Below are 21,840 nucleotides of genomic sequence, written 5' to 3' on the forward strand. Positions count from 1 at the left end.
AAATGAATCCCTGACTGGAAGGATAGACAGAAGATCAACAATACTACTATCAGGAGACACCGAACCAAACACTGGACATGTGCTGCCCACTGCTCCCCAAGGGGATGGGTCAAATGCAGAGGACAAATTTCACCAGCATGCTAGCACTTAACTGGGTAAGAAGAAATACCAAAATGCACTATCGGTAGGTGTAAACATGGAAAGTAGTAAAAAGGCTAGCATAAAATTTTAGCGTGCTAATATAAGAGAAGTTAGCATGCTAGCACATAACGGGGTAAGAAGAAATAGCAAAATGCACTGACTGTAGGTATAAACATAGAAGGTTGCAAAAAAGTTAGCATAAAATTTTAGCATGCTAATATAAGAGAAGTTAGCATGCTAGCACATAACGGGGTAAGAAGAAATAGCAAAATGCACTATCTGTAGGTGTAAACATAGAAGGTAGCAAAAAAGCTAGCATAAAATGTTGGCATGCTAATATAAGAGAAGCTAGCAAAAAACATTAGCAGCATGCTAGCACTTAACTGGGTAAGAAGAAATACCAAAATGCACTATCGGTAGGTGTAAACATGGAAAGTAGTAAAAAGGCTAGCATAAAATGTTAGCATGCTAATATAAGAGAAGTTAGCATGCTAGCACATAATGGGGTAAGAAGAAATAGCAAAATGCACTGACTGTAGGTGTAAACATAGAAGGTAGCAAAAAAGTTAGCATAAAATTTTAGCGTGCTAATATAAGAGAAGTTAGCATGCTAGCACATAACGTGGTAAGAAGAAATAGCAAAATGCACTGACTGTAGGTGTAAACATAGAAGGTAGCAAAAAAGTTAGCATAAAATTTTAGCATGCTAATATAAGAGAAGTTAGCATGCTAGCACATAACGGGGTAAGAAGAAATAGCTAAATGCACTATCGGTAGGTGTAAACATGTAAAGTAGTAAAAAGGCTAGCATAAAATTTTAGCATGCTAATATAAGAGAAGTTAGCATGCTAGCACATAATGGGGTAAGAAGAAATAGCAAAATGCACTGACTGTAGGTGTAAACATAGAAGGTAGCAAAAAAGTTGCATAACATTTTAGCATGCTAATATAAGAGAAGTTAGCATGCTAGCACATAACGGGGTAAGAAGAAATAGCAAAATGCACTATCTGTAGGTGTAAACGTGGAAAGTAGTAAAAAGGCTAGCATAACATTTTAGCGTGCTAATATAAGAGAAGTTAGCATGCTGATGTTTTCAGAAGTATGCTAACAGTTAACGCGATAACGCACGTTAACTATGATCACATTTGCTCCGAAAAGCAAAGTTCACGATTGATTACGTTTAAACATACATTTGCTAAACAGCTAGCGTAAAACGTTAGCACGCCAATGTTAGCATGCTAGCACTTAACTGGGTAAGAAGAAATACGGAAATGCACTTTCTGCAGGTGTAAAGATGGAAAGTAGCAAAAAAGCTAGCTGAAAACGTTATGCTACACACCTAGTGTGTGTGTGACAATCATTGGTACTTTAACTTTAAATACACGGTTAATGCTATGCCGCCTGTCGAAGCCTAGCAATGCTGTTGCTAACGACGCTAACTTAGCAACGGGACCTCGTCAGAGCTATGATAAAAACATTAGCGCTCCACCTACGCCAGCCAGCCCTCATCTGCTCCTCAACACCCGTGCTCACCTGCGTTCCAGCGATCGACGATGCGGTCGGCGGCCCGGAGACGTAGGAAGTCAAGGTGAGGTCGCCGGCGCTAGCTCTGCTATCCAACAAAGTCCTCCTGTTTGTGTTGCTGTAGTCCGCCGCTAATACACCGATCCCACCTACAACGTTCTTCTTTGCAGCCTCCATTGTTCATTAAACAAATCGCAAAAGATTCACCAACACAGATGTCCAGAATACTGTGGAATTTTGTCGAAGAAAACAGAGCTTTGTGTATTGTGTCCAATAGGGTCCAAACACTTCCGTTGACCTCGCGACGTCACGCGCATACGTCATCCTCCAAAGGCGTTTTGAACCGGAAGTTCCCCGGGAAATTTAAAATTGCACTTTATAAGTTAACCCGGCCGTATTGGCATGTGTTGCGATGTTAAGATTTCGTCATTGATATATAAACTATCAGACTGCGTGGTTGGTAGTAGTGGCTTTCAGTAGGCCTTTAAATAAGCTTTGCTTCTTCCTACCCCTGTTCGTATATGTTGTAAAGCGAAATGAACACATGTAAAATATGTGATGTATAATGAAACTGTATACACGTTCAAAATAAATCTCAACCAACCGACATAAGTATTCACAACCTTTGCTCACTACTTTGTTGATGCACCTTTAGCAGCAGTTACAGCCTCAAGTCTTTTTGAATACGATGCCACAAGGTTGGCACACCTATCTTTGGGCAGTGTGGACAATCCCTTTTTGCAGCACCTCTTAAGCTCCATCAGGTTGGATGGGAAGGGTTGGTTTTCATCCAGGATGTCTCTGTACATCTTTCCCTCTATCCTGACTAGTCTTCCAGTTCCTGCCACTGAAAACCATCCCCACAGCATGATGCTGCCCCCACCATGCTTCACTGTCGGGGTGGTATTGGCCTGGTGATGAGCGGTGCCGGGTCTACTACTCGGTGGCCTAGTGGTTAGAGCAGACCTGGGAAAATTAAGGCCCGGGGGCCACATGCGGCCCGTTAAACTTTTCAATCTGGCCCGCCGGACATTCCCAAATATTTTTTTTTAGGATATTTAAGATGTAAACTGTAGCTGCCATTAGGATGTGCAGTGATGTTTTTAAATGACCGAAAGTCTTGAACTATACAAAGTATTTCAATGGCTGGAATCTGCGCTTTTGCATGATATACTAGTTACTATAGTAATCTAATTAGTTACTATGGTAATCTAAGTCACAGCAGCTCAGACGAGGCACCAAGCAGTGTGGGCGGGGAGCGTTTCCACGGAGTGTTTCCTGAAATGTGGGTGTCAGGGACAGACGTGGAAGGAGATTTTCACAACAAAGGTCTAAAGCTTAGTGATGTATCACATATATCAAATTGTAAGTGTTTTTTTTTTTTTACCCTTCGCGATCATATTTCGCTGTGTTTATTGCATTTTTGTTGCATTTCGCTTGATTGTAAAATATGTGGATGGAGAGGGGATGTGAAGTTCATATGTTGTCAATATTCAGTGTTTTATTCTTCATAGTTAATATTGTAAATCCCACATTCTTTATTTTCATGTACACTACCGTTCAAAAGTTTGGGGTCACCCAAACAATTTTGTGGAGTAGCCTTCATTTCTAAGAACAAGAATAGACTGTCGAGTTTCAGATGAAAGTTCTCTTTTTCTGGCCATTTTGAGCGTTTAATTGACCCCACAAATGTGATGCTCCAGAAACTCAATCTGCTCAAAGGAAGGTCAGTTTGTAGCTTCTGTAACGAGCTAAACTGTTTTCAGATGTGTGAACATGATTGCACAAGGGTTTTCTAATCATCAATTAGCCTTCTGAGCCAATGAGCAAACACATTGTACCATTAGAACACTGGAGTGATAGTTGCTGGAAATGGGCCTCTATACACCTATGTAGATATTGCACCAAAAACCAGACATTTGCAGCTAGAATAGTCATTTACCACATTAGCAATGTATAGAGTGTATTTCTTTAAAGTTAAGACTAGTTTAAAGTTATCTTCATTGAAAAGTACAGTGCTTTTCCTTCAAAAATAAGGACATTTCAATGTGACCCCAAACTTTTGAACGGTAGTGTACATTCTGGGTGTCTCATTCAGTAAACAAATTTAAATTCCATTCCGTTTTTTGAGGCGTTTTTAGCATTCAATCCGACATTATTGTGAGGTTTTGTATTAGTGGTCCTAAAAATAGATATACCGGCCCCCAGGCACATTTTTTTCTCTAAATGTGGCCCCTGAGTCAAAATAATTGCCCAGGCCTGGGTTAGGGTGTCCGCCCTGAGGTTGTGAGTTCAAACCCCGGTCGGGTACTTTAATTTTTCGAATTAGTGATTGTACTGCTCAAAAAAAAAAAAGGATTACTCCCTATATGTGTACAGGTATGTATGTATGTATATGTGTATGTGTGTGTACACATATATATATATATATATATATATATATATATATATATATATATATATATATATATATATATATATATATATATATATATATATATATATATATATATATATATATATATATATATATATGTTATTGTTTATATTTTTTTATTATTATTTTATTTCTGATTATTATTATTATTATTAATGTATTATCATTTATTTTTTGTTTATTTAATTGTTGTATTTGTAGATATTACTTTGTTATTGTTTTTTTTGCTGTTACTTTCTTTTCGGGGGGTGGTGGGTGGTATGGTTGGGATATAAACAAAAAACATTTGGACATTTAGGGCAGACAACAGATATAAGATGTATGTGAATATGATGTAATGGATAGGAATGTCTGATGCTGGATGTCAATAAAAAAATAAAAATAAAAACAACCCCCGGCCGGGTCATACCAAAGACTATAAAAATGGAACCCATTACCTCCCTGCTTGGCGCTTAGCATCAAGGGTTGGAATTGGGGGTTAAATCACCAAAAATGATTCCCGGGCGCGGCACCGCTGCTGCCCACTGCTCCCCTCACCTCCAAGGGGGTGAATAAGGGGATGGTTCAAATGCAGAGGACAGATTTCGCCACACCTAGTGTGTGTGTGACAATCATTGGTACTTTAACTTTTAACTTTAATCAGACCAGAGAATTTAGTTTCTCAAGCTCTGAGTCTTTCAGGTGCATTTTGGCAAACTTTTTTTTTTACTAAGAAATGGCTTCCGTCTGGGCACTCTACCATACATTGCTGCAGAGATGGTTGTCCTTCTGGAAGGTTCTCCTCTCTCCACAGAGGAATGCTGTCGCTCTGACAGATGAATGTAGCAATGTACAGGTCCTGGATGAAAACCAACCGGAGAGGAATGGGAAAAACTGCCCAAAGATAGTATTCTAAAAGACTTGAGGCTGTACCATCACCAAAGTATTGAGAGAAGGCTGTGAATACTTATGTACATGTGGTTTTTGAGTTTTTAATTTTTTACTAAATTTCAAAATAAAAAAAAAACTTTTTCACTGTGTAGAATTTTGAGGACAAAAATGAATGTATTCCATTTTGGAATAAGGCTGTAACATAAGAAAATGTGGAAAAAGTGAAGCGCTGTGAATACTTTCCAGAAGGCACTGCACATTCACTTCGCACCTGCTATGGGAACATACCAATAGATCTATTTTGGAATACATACCCACAGTATAGCTGAAAGTATTTGGAGCTACGGCGTGAAGTCATTGAGTTAGCATGATTAAAAGCCTGTCTGGAGCAACACTCGGGTGAGAGCAGCGGAAAGATGAAACTTTGGCTAGTTTGACAGGTGATAAGACTGAGATCAGCCTGTCTGGGAGTGTTATTATTAACGTAAATATAACAGTACTTACTAAATAAATATAGTACAAATAGTAAACACAACAATAATTGATAACATATTTGCTAGCTTCTCTTATATTAGCATGATAACGTTTTCAGCTAGCTTTTTTGCTACTTTCCATCTTTACACTTGCAGAAAGTGCATTTCCGTATTTCTTCTTACCCATTTAAGTGCTAGCATGCTAACATTGGCGTGCTAACGTTTTACGCTAGCCGTTTAGCAAATGATGGATGTTTAAACGTAATCAATCGTGAACTTTGCTTTTCGGAGCAAATGTGATCATAGTTAACGTGCGTTATCACGTTAACTGTTAGCATACTTCTGAAAACATCAGCATGCTAACTTCTCTTATATTAGCACGCTAAAATTTTATGCTAGCCTTTTTACTACTTTCCATGTTTACACCTACAGATAGTGCATTTTGCTATTTCTTCTTACCCCGTTATGTGCTAGCATGCTAACTTCTCTTATATTAGCATGCTTACATTTTATGCTAACTTTTTTGCTACCTTCTATGTTTACACCTACAGTCAGTGCATTTTGCTATTTCTTCTTACCCCATTATGTGCTAGCATGCTAACTTCTCTTATATTAGCATGCTAAAATTTTATGCTAGCCTTTTTACTACTTTACATGTTTACACCTACCGATAGTGCATTTTGCTATTTCTTCTTACCCTGTTATGTGCTAGCATGCTAACTTCTCTGCTAAAATTTTATGCTAACTTTTTTGCAACTTTCCATGTTTACACCTACCGATAGTGCATTTTGGTATTTCCTCTTACCCCGTTATGTGCTAGCATGCTAACTTCTCTTATATTAGCATGCTAAAATTTTATGCTAGCCTTTTTTACTACTTTCCATGTTTACACCTACCGATAGTGCATTTTGCTATTTCTTCTTACCCAGTTAAGTGCTAGCATGCTGCTAACGTTTTTTGCTAGCTTCTCTTATATTAGCATGCCAACGTTTTATGCTAGCTTTTTTGCTACCTTCTATGTTTACACCTACAGATAGTGCATTTTGCTATTTCTTCCGTTATGTGCTAGCATGCTAATGTTAGCATGCTACCATTATATGCTAGCTTCTCTTATTTTAGCATGCTATTGTTTTATGCTAGCCTTGGAGAAAAAAAAGCATTTTTATTGTAATTATTTACTTCAGGCAGGTTTAATAACTAAAAGAAGGCAAAAAAAACAAACATAAAAACAACAAACGAGTAATGAAAAGAAAATAACAGCATAGTGATGCATTTTAATCATGAATAAAGTCACAATGTTGAAACATCACGTTTACACATTCTAACATGTTCGAAAAGGAGTAGGAGGAAGCTGATCTTATTTAATCCGACCCCAGAGAAGGTACACTTGTTAATATGGTGGCACCTTACACACTTACAGATTGGTGACACATCTGTGACCTCCCATTATAGAACAATTTATCAATAAGTGTTAGATGTTCTACTAAAACCAAAAGGAAATCAAGCGCTCCTTTGTCTTTTCTGTCCAGAAAAAGCATCAAAAACTATTTCCTGTCCTTGACACGTTTGGAGCGTGACAGCCAAAGAATGTGTCCAACTCCCTTTGTCCCCCATGTTGTGGTATACTTTGGACACCTCCATAGACGCACACTTATAGCCGCTCTCCAACCGCCTCAGATCATAACAACAATGGCGCAAATCCTTGTCTGTTGCCATGCCAACCCTCCTCTTCTAAACTTTGACCTTTGTTGTTTGAGCAGAGGCACCCCGGGTCTGCTGAAAAAAGGGGGGCGGCGTCCGTAGACCGCCTCCTCCCGCCCCCCCATGGACAATCTTTAACTGTCTCATCATCTGACCCACTAAACCATCATGTGTGCGTGCGGGTATTGTGTTGCATTAACACACCATCGGCCTTGTTTGCCTATTCATAACCTCTTGTAAGTGTAGCTAATAGCTGGGATTTAAGTCGTTAGTTATGGAAATTAAATAAATAAACGCACAAAAAAAATACATGTGTGGGTCTTCAGGACACTTTAACGGCATTTTTAACAACATGATTTATTTTATGTTTTTTAATATTATTTAATTACTGAATGACATTCCGCAATTATTTTTACTTTAAAATATGTTTTTGTCTGTTTTTACTGCAGTAATTATTTACTTGTTTTTAGCCTTAATATATGTATTTATTTATTGTTTTAATTATCCTCAAACTACGGCCAAAATGCCTAATACGGCCCGCCAGTGTCTACAATCTGACCCGCAAAAAAATAAAAAATAAATAAATAAATAAATATATATATATATATATATATATGTATATATATATAATTATTATTTTTTTCTACTGTAGCACTTTAAGATTAATTTAAATGCAAACTATGTAACAAATAAAATCTACTTTTATTTTGTATTATTTGTGGCGGGCATTGTGGCGTCCTACTATGTTTAGCGGCCCTTAAACGCACCGTGCAAACACCTCGGTCTCGTATTCCTCCGAGTATAAAAGGATCACTCAGTAGGTTTAATCTGAACAATTGTACACTGTTAAAAAAAAAAAACAATTTACGGTAAAATACCGGCAGCAGTGGCTGCCAGGAATTCACCGTAAAAAATACAGTATGTTGATGCTGTCCGTTAATTGTTACAGTTGATACATTTTTTTTGCTTACGGTAAATTACTATAAAAAATATACTGTATATAATGTTAAACTTTTTACAAAAAACCTATAGAATTTACGGTAAAATACTGGCAACTGTTGTTGCCAGGAATTCATCGTAAAACAAATTAGGGCCAATTTTAGTGTTGCCAATCAGTCTATCCCCAGGTGCATGTCTTTGGAGGCGGGAGGAAGCCGGAGAAAACCCACACAGTCACGGGGAGAACATGCAAACTCCACTCACAAAAACCTCTAGCCCGGGAATTGAACCCAGTACCTTCTCACTGTGAGGCACAGGCGCTAGCCACTTGGACCACCGTGCTGCCCTGTCACCCATACTAGTATCTTCAAAATGCCTGTGTTCCCGAGACATGTGAGTGCTACATGAGGATTTTAACTTGAAAGTATTTGTACAACCTTTCACTGGACAACTCACAGCACGACCTTCCCCAACACGTTCCTTCAAGGGAGCTATCAAAAATCAGCCTTAAAATGCTCCGTATCTGTTAAATAGCTGCTTCCAAGCAGTTCCAACACACTTAAAGACACAGCGTGGTTCATTTTCATGCAGTTTGCATGACGCACAGAGACATAACTCCTAAATGTCTGATACAACTTGCCAGAAAAATACAAGAAAACATGTTGTTAGCCAAAAGTTAAGTAAGCTAATGCTTTAACACAAACCCCTAAAACAATTAAGGTATGCTGTAAATTTAAATGTACAATCTGCAAAATTTTTGATTTAAACATAATATTAATACCGTATTTGCATGCTTGTGACGTTACAGTATTCTGCATTGTACATTTCTTCTTCACATTTTCACAGTAAAGTCATGTGTTTTTTACGTATTATAACCATAGTCATTTAATTATCTACTGTTTTCTGGTTAGCAGGAATCCACCGCATTCACCACTGTGATGAACTATTTTTGATTTTACTGTGTTTTACTGTTGCTATTCAACAATCGTTTGCCGTAGTTTTCACGGTCATTTTTTACAGTGTATATCAAGGGTGTCCAAACTTTTTGACTTGGGGGCCACATTGGGCTGAAGAAATTTGGCCAGGGGCCGAAAGCCGACTGCATGTAAAGTAACTATATATACATAATGGATAAATAATGAATATAATGGATGTAATATAATTGGACATTAAGAGTATGTGAAAGTTTGACATCGACCTTGTTTACTTCCGTGACGACTTTCTTAAAGTTTTGTAATCAATCAGAAATATCAAGCAGCTAAAAATGGACCAAACATGTATAAGAGTGGAGAGAGTGTTTTACATTTTCCCCATCATGCACTCAAATGGATTTAAATGGTTGTAATTTTGAAATTTGTTATGGTGTTTGGACTTTTTTCATAATATCCACAAAGTTCAGTGAGCGGGTTTTATGTGTGACCATGTGTGTTGACCTTCATTTCAGGCCAAACTGGACAATCATGCATTACATACTATACACTACCGTTCAAAAGGGGTCACGCAATTTCTCGCATGGAATAGCCTTCATTTCTAAGAACAAGAATAGACTGTCGAGTTTCAGATGAAAGTTCTCTTTTTCTGGCCATTTTGAGTGTTTAATTGACCCCACAAATGTGATGCTCCAGAAACTCAATCTGCTCAAAGGAAGGTCAGTTTTGTAGCTTCTGTAACGAGCTCAACTGTTTTCAGATGTGTGAACATGATTGCACAAGGGTTTTTTAATCATCAATTAGCCTTCTGAGCCAATGAGCAAACACATTGTACCATTAGAACACTGGAGTGATAGTTGCTGGAAATGGGCCTCTATACACCTATGTAGATATTGCACCAAAAACCAGGCATTTGCAGCTAGAATAGTCATTTACCACATTAGCAAAGTTAAGACTAGTTTAAAGTTATCTTCATTGAAAAGTACTGTGCTTTTCCTTCAAAAATAAGGACATTTCTATGTGACCCCAAACTTTTGAACGGTAGTGTACATTACCTTTTGCACTATAATAATTTATATTATTGTGTGTTGTCAACTTTGTACTTTTTTATGTCATTGCCTGAAATAAATAAATAAATGAAAAAATGAAAAAAATGTTAGTTGCATTTTTTTTTTTGCACCATGACTCGGGAAGGTTGTTTGGATTGTGTCATATAAGTAAATGCTGTGCTATTTTTTTCAAAGAACATCCTCGAGTCATTGGCCTGATTAACCCACGTTGTCCACAAGTTGCAGAAACCTCCTGGTATGTAAGATTAATTTGAAATCCTCCGCGGGCAAAATTGAAGACGCTGGGCCGCACTTGACCCACATGCTATAGTTTGGACACCCCTGGTGTATATCCTAGTTGCTCATAAAGAAACGTGTTTATATAAGTTTGGATTGGGGTATGTCCTTTCCGAATGGGGAAAGACGTTAATGCCCCTTGTTTTTATGTTAGCATTTAAGCTTGCGACAGTCAGTTTGTCAAAGTGCAGTTATCATACATGTATCATGCATTACTAACCTTCGGGAGTTTTACCGTGGTTATCACCACCGTTTATCGTTACATCTGCAAACATTTGATGTTTTTTTTTACAGTAACTTGTTAAACATGTCCCAAACAAACAAGACCAGGACCATGCCATTGCAACGTAAGCTAGCTATTGTTGTGTCATTCAAATTCCTTGCAGATACTTGTTGATAGGCCGAGTAACAACCTGGCTCTAATTAAACGCATGCTTGTGTACATTTAAATCTAAATATGTGTCCGTTTAAAAGCCACAAAAGATCCCACCGAGATAGCATCTGATCAAAGGCAGTGCTATAATCGGTCCACATTACACCATACCTCGAATAATGGCTCTTATATGGTCTTCCTTCGGGCTGCGCAAGCAACGCCAAACATCGGCGCATTCATTCGTCAACACATCTCACCTATTGTGAGAACACCGCGCTTGCTTTCTGTCATATACATTTACCCAAAGCCCTCCAGGATGCAATGCAGGGTTGAATTACTGTCTTTCAGTGCCATTTTCTTCTGATCATTCAGCGCATGAAGAATAGAAGACCCCCTGTGTTAATGCTAGTAGCCTTCTGGCTAATTCAACGCTATATGTCACACGCATTTCTGCAGATGACTGGTTTGTGTGAAGGGTGACCTGCCCACAGCCGAGGATTTTTACAGTGTGTGTGTGCGTGTGTGTGTGCAAACAATGAAAAAGAGAGCAAAACAGAAGAAATCAGAGCAGAAAATAATCTCTTGTTCTCATAGCATAACATGCCCAACAAAAACATCAGAGCTTAACGAAATGACACTCACAATTAGAGATCGACCGATATGTTTCGGCCGTTTCCGATTGTTAGTAGTTAAGGAGGCCGATAACCGATGTTCGAAGCCGATATTCATTTGCAGTAAAAGATATATAAACATGAATAGTAGGGCTGTGAATCTTTGGGTGTGCCACGATTCGATTCAATATTGATTCTTGGGGTCACGATTCGATTCAAAATCTATTTTTTTTCAATTCAACACGATTCTCGATTCAAAAACGATTTTTTTCCCAATTCAAAAGGATTCTCTATTCATTCAATACATAGGATTTCAGCAGGATCTACCCCAGTCTGCTGACATGCAAGCAGAGTAGTAGATTTTTGTAAAAAGCTTTTATAATTGTAAAGCAAAATGTTTTATCAACTGATTGCAATAATGTACATTTGTTTTAACTATTAAATTAACCAAAAATATGACTTATATTATCTTTGTGAAAATATTGGACACAGTGTGTTGTCAAGCTTATGAGATGCGATGCAAGTGTAAGCCACTGTGACACTATTGTTCCTTTTTTTATAAATGTCTAATGATAATGTCAATGAGGGATTTTTAATCACTGCTATGTTGAAATTGTAACTAATATTGATACTGTTGTTGATAATATTCATTTGTGTTTCACTACTTTTGGTTTGTTCTGTGTCGTGTTTGTGTCTCCTCTCAATTGCTCTGTTTATTGCAGTTCTGAGTGTTGCTGGGTCGGGTTTGGTTTTGGATTGCATTGTTATGGTATTGCTGCGTATTGTTTGGTTGGATTGATTAATTTTAAAAAAAAGAAAGAAAAAAAAAAATATATTTTTTTTTAAATAATCAAAAAAAAAAAAATAGATTTTTAAAAAATGAGAATCAATTCTGAATCGCACAACGTGAGAATCGCGATTCGAATTCAAATCGATTTTTTCCCACACCCCTAATGAATAGTATATGTCAGTAAACAGCTGGGCAAGGCTTTAAGTTGTATTTAAAACTTTTTTTTTAGTAAACGTCGGACCAGTGGCGACATGTTTCATGCAACGCTAATGTTGTGGTTAATTTAGCAGCAAAAAACATCGGGGGATTTCACAAACACCTTTATTACATGTGTCTAAGACAGGGATGTCCAAACTACGGCTCACCGGCGTCTTCAATTTGGCCCGCGAGACGTCGCAAGCTCAATGAACGATTCTGACTGGAGCAGTGTAATCATATCATAATTAAACATCCTGTGGTCAGATTGCTGACAATATGTTACCATCCGGTGGCCAACTAAAGTAACTTTGTCATTATTTATACTATAAGTTAGCAGAGAACAGCATTCACTTTATGACCCAATCCAAACAACCTTCCCTAGTCATGGTGGAGGAAAAAAAACTAAGCAGCACGAAAATTCAACAAACATGGTCACACATAACACAACCTGCTCATTGAACTTTGTGGATTATATTAAAATGACACCCATTTAAATCATTACAAGGGATGATGGGAACAAAGTAAAACACTCTCTCCACACTTGTCCATGTTTGACGCATTTTAGCGGTTTTATATTTCTGATTGATTAAAAAATCTTAAGGAGGTTGTCACGCAAGTAAACAAGGTAGGAATTGAACTCTCCATCCATCAATCCATATTCTACCGTTTGTCCCTTTCGGGGTCGCGGGGGGTGCTGGCGCCTATCTCAGCTGCATTCGGGCGGAAGGCGAGGTACACCCTGGACAAGTCGCCACCTCTCAAATACTCTTAATAACCAATTATAATAATTATTAATTATATATCCATTATATTATTATAATAATATGTACAGACTTTATATAAATATATATATATATAGTTAATTTGCATGCAGTCCGCTTTCGCCCCCCAGCCAAATGTTTTAAGCCCAACGTGGCCCCCCCGTCAAAAAGTTTGGACTTACCTGGTCTAAAAGGAACATCAACCTTTCAAAATATGGGAAATCTCCTGGTAAAATTGGTAAAGAAAATATGGTATTTCTCGACATCACAATAGCTCGCCATTTTATAATTTTTTTAGCAGTTTATGGATTTAATACATTGTAAGGTTTTTTTGGTGAAGAACCCTGAAATATTGCAAACATTAAAAGAAAACACAATTCTGGGCTCCTTCACATAGATTATAGTTGAGACGTTTTTCAATCATTTCTTCCTGGATGTTACAGAAAGTATGAGAATGTGTGAGCCGCTGCCTGCTCTTCTTTACTTGTATAATAATCTCATGTTTGTCAAGATATTTACACAAACTTTGGATTTTTGACAGAGATATCTTTTCTTTCGCCTTTATGCACATCCGCCTCGGTCGCGTTGTTATTTGACAGACTCACGGAACATGAACCTTGCGGCGCTTCTTTGATGAGCCCACGCTCCGAGTGTTGCCGACGGAGGCTTTTTGAGCGACTCCATCGCTGCGGGAGCAAAAACAAACAAAACGAGACGGGTAAGACACCAAGAAAGAAGGACAAAAACTGGATTTCCCGGAAACGATCACAATTTTGCCAGCTGAGCACAGGGGACGTACTGCAGGCGACCAGCAAAGAGGGAGAAGGAGGAGGGTTGGTGAGCGCCGCGGTCGAGTAGACCGGAGAAGAATTCTACCAAAGAACTCAAATAAATGCCCTGTCAGATATCAAAACATATTTGGGGATGATTATTGACAATGAGAGTATTTTCTTCAATCAATCAATCAATGTTTATTTATATAGCCCTAAATCACAAGTGTCTCAAAGGGCTGCACAAGCCACAACGACATCCTCGGTACAGAGCCCACATACGGGCAAGGAAAAACTCACCCCAGTGGGACGTCGGTGAATGACTATGAGAAACCTTGGAGAGGACCGCATATGTGGGGTTTGTGCTTGAGCAGTGGTTATTAGGGGTGTCAAAAAATAGATTTTCAGGTTAATCGCGATTCTTATTTGTAACGATTCTTAATCAATTAAGAAAAAATCAAAAAGTTATTTTTAATTGTTTTATTTTTTATTTTTTATTTTATTACAATCTGTCCTGTCCAGCCACTCAGGCAAATCATATTGTTGATGTAGATGATCATATCTAAGTGTTGGATACTTCTCTGCTTTGTATTTGACTTTATTAAATGTTTGGGTCGAATTGTATTAAATAAAACCAGTTTTCTTTTAAGTAATATACAAATTGATCGGAGCTGTTTATCTATCTTATGGAGGAATGTAGTTAATCATAGAACTGGCATTCAATTGTATTAAAAAATAGTATTGAATCGAGAATCCATTCTGAATCCAATAGTTATCCCCAAGAATCGAATCGAATCATGTGGTGCCCAAAGGTTCCCAGCCCTAGTGGTTATTACGAGCTACTTCACAATCTTTTTTAAATACCGAATACCGTATGTGTTAATATTATATCTGCTAAAGCCGGGGGTCGGCAACCCGCGGCTTTAGCGCCGCCCTAGTGGCTCCCTGGAGCTTTTTCAAAATGGTATGTAAATGGGAAAAGATGGGGGAAAAATATACATTTTTGTTTTAATATGGTTTCTGTAGGAGGACAAACATGACACGAACCTCCCTAATTGTTAGAAATCCCACTGTTTATATTAAACATGCTTCACTGATGAGAGTATTTGGCGGTCCTTGAACTCACCGTAGTAGAGTGGACTATAACGCAACAGTTAGTTTACATGTACAACTTTCTCCGACGCTGCCACAGAAAGATGTGTTTTATGCCACTCCTTCTTTGTCTCATTTTGTCCACCAAACGTTTTATGCTGTGCGTGAATGCACAAAGGTGAGTTTTGTAGATTTTATTGACTTGTGTGGAGCGCTAATCAGGCATATTTGGTCAGTGCATGACTGCAAACTAATCGATGCTAACATGCTATTTAGGCTAGTTGTATGTACACATATTGCATTATTATGCCTCGTTTGTAGGTATATTTGAACTCATTTAATTTCCTTTACTTATGCCGAGTGTATTTAACATATATTTCCATGTTTCATGGCACATTATCTGTATGTAATTTTGGCTGCATTTCTGATAGTTGTTTGTGTGCCATGTTGTTCCAGACCACAGCAAACAATACCCAGCTTGCAAAGATTGTAATAAATCCATTAGAAGAAGAAAGTCTGCCGTTTCCTTCAACTTGGACACACACACATCTATGCCTTTGGCTACTCTTAGCCAGTAATATCCAAGATTATCTCACCCTCTGAGAAGCCGTCGTTTTACTAATGCTTTCCAATGTTGTAAAACTGTGTAGAATAAATATTACATTTCTGTCAACGAAGATTTGTGTTAGCCTGCGACACACAGTCATTTTGATAGTAGGTTAATATACCGGTAGCTAATATAGACACATCATGTGTTGTCTTCATTATAACACTTATATAAGACTTTTACAGTCATTTTGATAGTAGGCTATTATAGCTAATATATACACTTACATCATGTGTTGTCTTCAATATAACACTTTTATAACACTTTTAAAGCCATTTTGATAGTAGATTAATATAGCTAAGCACATCATGTGTTGTCTTCATTGTAACACTTATGTAAGACTTTTACAGTCATTTTGATAGTATGCTAATATAGCTAATATAGACACTTACGTCATGTGTTGTCTTTGTTAGAACACTTATACAAGACTTAAAGTAATATTGATTGTAGGCTATTATAGCTAATATAGACACTTACGTCATGTGTTATCTTCATTATAACACTTTTATAGGACTTTTAAAGCTATTTTGATAGTAGATTAATATAGCTAATACAGACACATCATGTGTTGTCTTCATTGTAACACTTATATAAGACTTTTACAGTCATTTTCATAGTAGGCTATTATAGCTAATATAGACACTTACATCATGTGTTGTCTTCATTATAACACTTATATAAGACTTTTAAAGTCATTTTGATAGTAGGCTAATATAGCTAATATAGACACTTACGTCATTTGTTGCCTTCATTATAACACTTGTATAAGGCTTTTAAAGTCATTTTGATAGTAGGCTAATATAGCTAATATAGACACGTACGTCATGTGTTGTCTTCGTTATAACACTTATAAAAGACTTTTAAAGTAATATTGATTGTAGGCTATTATAGCTAATATAGACACTTACGTCATGTGTTGTCTTCGTTATAACACTTATTCAATTCAATCAATCAATCAGCTTTATTGTCCATTCTTACATGTACAAGACACATAAGAACTGAAATTACATTTTCGGCACAATCCCGCTAAGAGCAGACATACGTTACAGGGAGACAAGACGGGACCGCCAACGGATCAGCCTCACTTAGGCGCTCCTCAAAAAGGTGGGAAAAAGGTGACATTGGGGGGAGGGTGGAAGTAAAAAAAAATATCAGTCTGAGGCTGGACCCTCAGGAATGGTCCAGACTGAGTCCGAGGAAAAAAACCTCACATAGCATGGCACACATAAACAAGGTACATTTAATCACAACAAACTCGCAACAAAGTCATCCAACAGGACCTTGGAGGCCAGCAGCTGCTGTTAAGCGCTGCTCAGCCCCCACAACCCCGGAGGAATAAAGCAGTGGTGAAGGCGTTGATTTGGGGAGGGGTGTGTGCGTGCATGTATGCCCAATAACTTGGGTGAGATGTTGGATTGTCTTTATGGGCCGAGGCCGGCCCCAAGAGTTCAAGAGTTCAAGAGTCCGACCCAGGTGCTTTTGAAGAAAAGGGAAAGGTCAAAAGCGTCCATCTTTGAGGAGTCCTCGGGGGAGTATTTTCAAACAGCCTGTTCCTCAAGGCCATTCGAGGGAGTCAAATCGTAGATTAAGATGTTGTTTTTTTTCTTCGAGCAGTCAAAACAATGACATTCCTGCTCTGTATGCTGGCTCTGACAATTCCAATTTATTCTTTCTGTAACATCATCAAGATCGAATCTACCTTGCGATTCAAATCAGCAATCGCTCCAGTCTGTGATCCCACAGCACGACCCAATCCTTCCATTGCGTTGAACAGCCTGTTGGCCCCTTGAGTGGCTGCCATCGTCTTCCGAATTTGACGATACACCAGAGCAATGCCCAGCCCAATCAGCAAATGCCCTGCGATCACAGCTCCAAATAGGTAGATGTCTTCCACGTCCTCGATGGAAAGGACTGAGAGGCACATGATTCTCCAAGTATTCCAGGAATCTCTCACGTACCCCGCAGCAATGGTTCCATCAGGGCAGCCAGGCTCCCCCGAGCCTCTTTTCCTTGTCGAAAAGACTGTGTCAATTGCGTCGAGAGTCCAGTTGATCAAATTCATTTTGATGTTTAGATTTGAGGACAGCTCAAGAAAAGAGGCTTCAAAATAGTTCAAACAAGACAAAAACAAAGAGAGCAAGCAGGGAGGGAAGGAGGGAGCGGAGAGAGATGCGACCGCCCTCACCAGTGGCAAGACAGAAAAAAAGACTTTTAAAGTAATTTTGATTGTAGGCTATTATAGCTAATATAGACATTTACGTCATGTGTTGCCTTCATTATAAAACTTATTTAAGGCTTTTAAAGTCATTTTGATAGTAGGCTAATATAGCTAATATAGACACTTACATCATGTGTTGTCTTCGTTACAACACTTATAAAAGACTTTTAAAGTAATTTTGATAGTAGACTATTATAGCTAATATAGACACTTACGACATGTGTTGTCTTCGTTATAACACCTATATAAGACTTTTAGAGTCATTTTGATAGTAGGCTATTATAGCTAATATAGACACTTACGACATGTGTTGTCTTCGTTATAACACCTATATAAGACTTTTAAAGTCATTTTGATAGTAGGCTATTAGAGCTACCGTAATTTCCGGACTATAAGCCGCACCTGACTATAAGCCGCACCAGCTAAATTTAGGGGAAAATACAGATTGCTCCATATATAAGCCGCACCCGACTATAAGCCGCAGGGTTTTGATGTGTAATTACCGTAGTATATAGGGGTTCCTGCTACCACGGAGGGGATTGTCGGGACAGAGATGACTGTTTGGGAACGCAAAGTGTGCCATTTATTAACAATAAATCTTTCAATCATTCAATCAAACTTTCACATCTTTGACATGGCGAACAGCATTCGTGCAGAGTACAAATAATACAACGGTGCAAAGTAATACAAAGTGCTCGCCTGTACGTTATCAAAATAACCAGCCTACCGGTATATGCAAAGTCAGTCTTTAATCATTGTGTCATCTCGTCTTCCTCCTGCGTACTAAAACCACCGAAATCCTCTTCGTCGGTGTCGGAGAAGAACAGGCCGTAAATAAGCCGCACCCTTGTATAAGCCGCAGGGACCAGAACGAGGGGAAAAAGTAGCGGCTTATAGTCCGGAAATTACAGTAATATAGACACTTACGTCATGTGTCAAGGTTTCTTATTGTACCATTGGGTTGAGTTTTTCCTTGCCCTGATGTGGGATCTGAGCCGAGGATGTCGTTGTGGCTTGTGCAGCCCTTTGAGACACTCGTGATTTAGGGCTATATAAGTAAACATTGATTGATTGATTGATGTGTTGTCTTCATTATAACACTTATGTAAGACTTTTAAAGTCGTTTTGATAGTAGGCTAATATAGACACTTACATCATGTGTTGCCTTCATTATAACACTTACATAAGGCTTTTAAAGTAATTTTGATAGTATGCTAATATAGCTAATATAGACACTTACATCATGTGTTGTTTTCATTATAACACTTATATAAGACGTTTAATATTTTGCTGCTCCAGACAGATTTGTTTTTTGTATTTTTGGTCAAATAGGGCTCTTTCAACAATTTGGGTTGCCGACCCTTGGCCTATACCAGGGGTCGGCAACCCAAAATGTTGAAAGAGCCATATTGGACCAAAAATACAAAAAAAAATCTGTCTGGAGCCGCAAAAAATTAAAAGCCATATTACATGTGTCATGAGATATAAATTTAATTAAGAGGACTTAAAGGAAACTAAATGAGCTCAAATATAGCTACAAATGAGGCATAATGATGCAATATGTACATATCGCTAGCCTAAATAGCATGTTAGCATCGATTAGCTTGCAGTCATGCAGTGACTAAATATGTCTGATTAGCACTCCACACAAGTCAATAACATCAACAAAACTCACCTTTGTGCACTCACGCACGACGTTAAAAGTGTGGTGGACAAAATGAGACAGAAAAAGTGGCATAAAACACGTCCTAGAAAGTCGGAGAAATTTATACATGTAAACAAACTATACGGTGAGTTCAAGGACCGCCAAAATAAGTAGGACAAAACGGCGCTCGTCAAATACTCGAATGAGTGAAGCATATTTAATATAAACAGTGTGATTTATAACAATTAGGGAGGTTTGTGTCATGTTTTTCCTCCTACAGAAACCATAGTAAAACAAAAAAATGCATTTTTTCCCCTCATCTTTTTCCATTCTTCATACATTTTTGAAAAATCTCCAGAGAGCCACTAGGGCGGCGCTAAAGAGCCGCATGCGGCTCTAGAGCCGCGGGTTGCCGACCCCCGGCCTATACCAATAAAAAAGGCTGATACCGATACAGCTCAAAATGTCAAATGTTATTTTTAATACCAAATACTGGTGTCATATGTGTATATATTGTATCTAATGATGTAGGAATTTTATACCAATAAAAAAAACATGAATATAGCTCAAAATGCCAAATATCGGCGCCGATAATGGTTCAATCTCTACTCACAACACTGTACACTCTCAGTATGTCAACATCGACGACGACAGCCGCGGTGTCCCTAATGTCGCGGCCGCTGCGCGTAGCGTCACTTGTCACTGCCAACAATGGGTGCAAATGTGACCCTGCGGCGAACACGGACCCTTGCGTTAGCCTAATTTGTCACATCTGATGAAAGCGTTGCTGTCAAGTCCAATGAAAGCGACATGGTGTTGGTACCACCTGTGAAATGTGAAACCGTGCTCAAAAAGTGTGTGACTTTCTCTTTACAAGGTTAAAAAAATAGGTGCAGCTGAGGTAGGGAATAATGCGAGGTGACGTGGTGAGTGCTGGATGACAAAATGAGTTTTTTATACTTTTAAACTGATTTATCTGCAGGTATGAATTACGAAAACTGCTACAATAAACTGCTAAAATATGCACTTATCTAATGCGATCCAACACAACAGATGTTGCAGAAACATGGCCTTTGAATAAGATGCACGGTTGTAGAGCACCGCTATACATCCCATAGGGCATCCTACAAAATGTTTTTAGATATTGTATGAATATAACACATTTATTTGGATTTCTCTGCAGGCAACAATTAGGACAACCAAAGTTTATGCAACGTGTACACTTATTGGACACTTAATTAGGCACTCAATCTAAAGCAGGGGTCACCAACCTTTTTGAAACCAAGAGCTACTTCTTGGGTAGTGATTAATGCGAAGGGCTACCAGTTTGATACACACTTAAATAAATTGCCAGAAATAGCCAATTTGCTCAATTTACCTTTAACTCTATGTTATTATTAATAATTAATGATATTTACACTTAATTGAACGGTTTAAAAGAGGAGAAAACATGAAAAAAATGACAATTACATTTTGAAACATAGTTTATCTTCAATTTCGACTCTTTAAAATTCAAAATTCAACCGAAAAAAAAGAAGAGAAAAACTAGCTAATTCGAATCTTTTTGAAAAAATTAAAAAAAGAACTTATGGAACATCATTAGTAATTTTTCCTGATTAAGATTAATTTTAGAATTTGGATGACATGTTTTAAATAGGTTAAAATCCAATCTGCACTTTGTTAGAATATATAACAAATTGGACCAAGCTATATTTCTAACAAAGGCAGAACGTTATTTCTTCTAGATTTTCCAGAACAAAATTTTTAAAAGAAATTCAAAAGACTTTGAAATAAGATTTAAATTTGATGCTACAGATTTTCTAGATTTGCCGGAATAATTTTTTTGAATTTTAATCATGATAAGTTTGAAGAAATATTTCACAAATATTCTTCGTCGAAAAAACAGAAGCTAAAATGAATAATTAAATTAAAATGTATTTATTATTCTTTACAATAAAAAAAAATAATTACTTGAACATTGATTTATATTGTCAGGAAATAAGAGGAAGAAATTTAAAAGGTAAAAAGGTATATGTGTTTAAAAATCCTAAAATAATTTTTAAGGTTGTATTTTTTCTCTAAAATTGTCTTTCTGAAAGTTATAAGAAGCAAAGTAAAAAAAATAATGAATTTATTTAAACAAGTGAAGACCAAGTCTTTAAAGTATTTTCTTGGATTTTCAAATTCTATTTGAGTTTTGTCTCTCTTAGAATTAAAAATGTCAAGCACAGCGAGACCAGCTTGCTGGTAAATAAATAAAATTTAAAAAATAGAGGCAGCTCACTGGTAAGTGCTGCTATTTGAGCTATTTTTAGAACAGGCCAGCGGGCTACTCATCTGGTCCTAACGGGCTACGTGGTGCCCGCGGGCACCGCGTTGGTGACCCCTGATCTAAAGTGATCCAAATCTAACAG

At 37.7% G+C, this 21,840-nt stretch overlaps 1 protein-coding gene across 6 annotated transcripts in view; it reads right to left on the reverse strand.

Moving 5' to 3' along the window:
* Window positions 1-21,840, reverse strand: part of celsr1a (cadherin EGF LAG seven-pass G-type receptor 1a) — a 193,211-nt gene that overhangs the window by 76,212 nt on the left and 95,159 nt on the right. For 4 of the 6 annotated variants that reach the window (XM_062064588.1, XM_062064585.1, XM_062064587.1 and 1 more), the window contains exon 7: window positions 13,700-13,780. The exons of the other annotated variants lie outside the window; for them this stretch is intronic. In XM_062064588.1, the coding sequence (XP_061920572.1) occupies window positions 13,700-13,780 (81 nt within the window). The remainder of the gene's footprint in view (window positions 1-13,699; window positions 13,781-21,840) is intronic. 6 annotated transcript variants of the gene reach the window in all.

Source organism: Entelurus aequoreus, linkage group LG12 (genome assembly GCF_033978785.1).
Source record: "Entelurus aequoreus isolate RoL-2023_Sb linkage group LG12, RoL_Eaeq_v1.1, whole genome shotgun sequence".
Taxonomy (NCBI): domain Eukaryota; kingdom Metazoa; phylum Chordata; class Actinopteri; order Syngnathiformes; family Syngnathidae; genus Entelurus; species Entelurus aequoreus.